This window comes from Trichinella spiralis, assembly GCF_000181795.1.
Source record: "Trichinella spiralis strain ISS 195 chromosome Unknown Scfld1085, whole genome shotgun sequence".
Taxonomy (NCBI): domain Eukaryota; kingdom Metazoa; phylum Nematoda; class Enoplea; order Trichinellida; family Trichinellidae; genus Trichinella; species Trichinella spiralis.
This window is the reverse complement of record NW_003528024.1, coordinates 7,671-11,820: the sequence shown is the minus strand read 5'-3', so window position 1 is coordinate 11,820 and position 4,150 is coordinate 7,671. Positions and strand designations below refer to the sequence as shown.

The 4,150-nt window shown below is 31.3% G+C and overlaps 1 protein-coding gene across 1 annotated transcript; it reads left to right on the top strand.

Moving 5' to 3' along the window:
- Positions 1–1,879: 1,879 nt before the first annotated feature.
- On the top strand, positions 1,880–2,554 carry Tsp_10808 (heat shock protein chaperone). Its single transcript, XM_003370151.1, has 3 exons — positions 1,880–1,909; positions 2,149–2,372; positions 2,494–2,554. The coding sequence occupies exons 1-3, from the start codon at positions 1,880–1,882 to the stop codon at positions 2,552–2,554; spliced, it is 315 nt and encodes a 104-aa protein (XP_003370199.1).
- The last annotated feature ends 1,596 nt before the right edge of the window (positions 2,555–4,150 follow it).

The window sequence follows — 4,150 nt, the reverse complement described above, 5'->3', positions numbered from 1 at the left end:
TGTAATGTTGAATAATTGAATGTAGTTTAAAAGTGAACAATAAATTCCACAAGAAAATAATATCATTGTGCAAGTTACGCTGATAGAAGTGTACTATTTATTATCCTGACTGGTATATCTCCTCTCTTCTGTCTTTTCCACGCGGCAGTTGGTCATTTTGTTCTTCTTTCAAACTTTAACTTCCTCATACATTCAGTCACTTACTCTGTTTTTTATTACATGTACAAACGCATACAGTTGCTGCATTAATACATGTTATGTGGATATGTATCAATTTAATTGAAACTTAATTTGCATTCTTTACAGTGAATACTTTTCTTGAGCAGTTCTTACCAATTTGATTTCTATTCACTTGAAGAAACTTATTCTGTGAGAACAAGGGAAATTCAGTTGAAATTAAAAAACATCACAGAACGGAAAACTTACCGTCTTCAGCAAAGTTGTTCTATTGATTCGCACACATTTGCTTATAAATTGTTTAAGCGAAGTGTTTCAGAAGCAAAGCCATTATTTGTATGATGATTCAAGGTTAATAATTTATAGTGGTTACTTAATTAATCAAATGTGAAAACGTCGCCAAAGCTAAGTTATATGCGTGAAATTTCTGAAACTTAAATTCAACACGAAAATACTGTGATCATTATGATTTGTTACTCATCAGTGCTTAGTAAATTAGAAAATGAAAGGTAAAAAGTTTTCAAATTGAAACAGTTGTTCACTTTAAGAAAATAAATGAAAACTTTCATTACCGTCAAATGACGAATAAGTTATATGGAGATGAATCAATCGTATTTGATTGTTGAGATTTGTTTTTTTTTGGCTTCTTTGATCTTTTACAAGTGGCTCGCAGACAAACAACGATAAACTGAACGCTCGACAACTATTTCAGATTTGGCAGCAGCTAAAGTGGAACAGCATAAACAGAGTCTGCACATACTAGCTAGGTTGCCTGCTTCTCAAAGGAGAGAGGAGTGGAATGGGAATAAAGAGAGAAAAGTAAACTGAGACGGAGAGACAGCGACAGATATATATACATATATGTATATGCATATGTATATATACGCGTACACACGCATACATAAATAGGCACACGCATGCACATATTGAGAATGAGAGCGAAAGAGAGTGAGAGCGAGAGAGAGAGAGGGAGAGAAAGGAGAGAAATGTCGGGGAGGGGGGGGGGCTTGCACTTTATCAGAGCTCTTGTAGCCGATGACGACAAAATCAATACAGAACTAGCAATAAAGGACTGCATTGTTGATTTAGCTACTAAAAGAAATATGTAGTTGCTGAATATTGTGGAGAACTTGCTTATCTTTTTATATCTGGCGAACAGAACTGCGAACCTTCAAAAAAAAATATCGATTTCTTTTCACCCAATAATCAGTACTATAATAATCTGATTTTCCAACAGCATGGCCTGCCAACGGAATATAGATTTTATGGTGCTTTAATATCATAAATGCAAGTTTTCTTCTGCTTTGGTTAGAAAATCGAATTGACAGCTTTGAATATGCACACAGTATATACAACTGTTATTCCCGTCACTTGCAAAGGAAAGCAGCGATACATTTTTAAAATCTTAACGTTCTAGTCATCTTAACGCCGCGCTAAAATATCAACTGTAAACAGAGTAAACAGAAAAATTATTTCTCATTTTTCATTCGCTTGATATTTTTATAACTTTTAAAGTTGAACATATTTAAACAACTGGGACAATTATTTCAAGGTTTTTACAAACTGTAAAGTTTATCCGTTGTAAAGCTGTAAATTGCTTTTTGTTCATTTCTGTTTAAGTCATATACTTCCTTTTCAAATTGACTGTTCTATTCGGAAAGTTGTAAACTATTATCAGAAACCCAATGCCAAGGTAAAATAAATGTCGAAAATTGAACTCTGTAAGACACTAGTAAATATTTTGATCAAACAGTTATTTAATGACTATTATTTGATGCAATGTAGGTGAACGTTGGAGATGAATTTCATAAACTGAAATTAATTTGGCAAATCTTTTAATGCATATCAATGGACAGCTGACGTCATTTTCATTTTACTGATACACTCATTAATGTTTAAATTTAAGCACAACTGTTTTTGTCAATATTTGCGTATTATATAAACAATATTTTGCATATATTTTCTGTTCAGGAAAGTCTGCATAATAATGCTATTTATCAAGCAAATCAAAACACATTACAATTTCATCAATCATCAAAAACGTTTATTTTCTGCAAATATGAAGTCATATTTACACATGCGTTATACAATGGGCCATATAACATGGATAAGTTCCCATTATTCAAATCTAACTTCATGGCACAGGCAGGATCAAATGTAAGGCCATATATCCGCGGGTCACGTTCCATTTTCGTGTTAGAAAACCACATTCAGTGTCATGTCATGGCAATTAAACTTTGCCGAAAGCAGTTCACTACTTAGTAATTATAGCGTTCAGTTTCAGTACGAATTTCTTTTGAATATTTTTCTTTCTAGTGATCAGGCCATTGTTCCATCAGAGTCCGTGAATAATGAACGCTACACGTTTGCTAACTGAACTGCTGCGTTAGGATTGTTGGCCTTCTGCACACTCATTTGATGCTTCAACAGCTCAACAATTTTTATTCAGTTGTCAACATTTAAAAATCTGTGCTGCACAGCGTCGACGACGAATATCTATCTGTACGCTACTATCAGGTATACAAATCTGCATCCTTTATTGTAAAACGATGCTAAACATGGCCATTTTTAACTTCTTGAATTTTGGACAATTAATTCATACTGAACTTCTTTCTTATAAGATAATATTTGTAAACAAAGTGAGCATTTACTAGTTGAGAATGTTCTTTATAATAATAATAGTATTTTTTTATTTCCAAAAAAGCATGTTAATTTTAATGAATTCAATTAAATGACAAGAAAACATTTAATCAAAATGTGCAGTGGTCGATTTTTTTGGTTACTAATTTGCGCATTATTAATTAAGCAGTTTTTAACTTAATTTCGAAGTCAGTTTTTTGATTTTGATAACAGTTGTGGTTGTTGTTCAGATTTTACAAATAGTATAATCATCATATACTCTTTTAAGCTGTCGTACGATGGTATCAGCTATCAGATATCCATTTCATTTATTTTACTCTGCTTTCCTCAATAGATTCACAAGCATACTCTTTTTTTGTCAACATGCAGTTTGCAAATGAAACAAACTTTGCTCAATCATACAGCACATGAAGTTTCTAAATTTCTAAATATAAAACTTTCTAAATAAAAAATAACATTCTTCAGTACAGGATGAAATCTATCGACGGAATGTCATATGATTGAAATCAGCATAGGACTAACAGTTAATATATATTACATGCTTTTTGTTAATATCAAGAGAAGTTGCTGATTTGCACTAGTGATGCTCAAGTGAAGTACAGTTTTTAGCGAGCGTTTCGCAAGAAATTGATTGGCCTTTATTTATGTCAGAATAAGCTATGCATATTTTCAACATCATTACAATGATTAATTAGGCTATTTTTCCAATAGGAATTTTCATTTGCATAATGCATCTCTGAAATTTTCAGAATGTTCCATTCCCGTCCAGTTACTCGGTCTGTGGTCATGGAATCATGTGGTGAATCACTTCAACATCATCAATGGGTAAAATATAAGTTATTTCTCTAATAATGGAACTGATTTTCTGTGCATGCTATTTATATGTCTTTACTAATAAATGGTTTGTTTGAAATTAATGTAGTTTTTTTCTATTATTATTCTCTTTACTGTGAATATCATTCAGTTCTAAATGCTCTTGGTTGTTTCCTTCTTTGCTGTAAACGATTTTCTTTACGGTGTATATATGTTCTTTACGACAATAAATTCTTTTGATCATATATTTTATGCTTTGATACTTTTTTTATGAAATTTATTTTTAGATATATTCACATGTTTTCGACTCGTTTTCAAGAATTCAAAATTACAGTAAGTAATGAATTATTTATCTTTTCAATTATTTAAAGTAAATGTTATTTGTATTGAATTTGAGATGCTTTGATTGTATATGATAGCTTTCATATTATAGATTATCGATCATTATTTTTATTTGTTCAAATATTTTAGTTAACAATTTAAATTAATAAACTGAATCATGAAAAAAATGTCCGTTCTG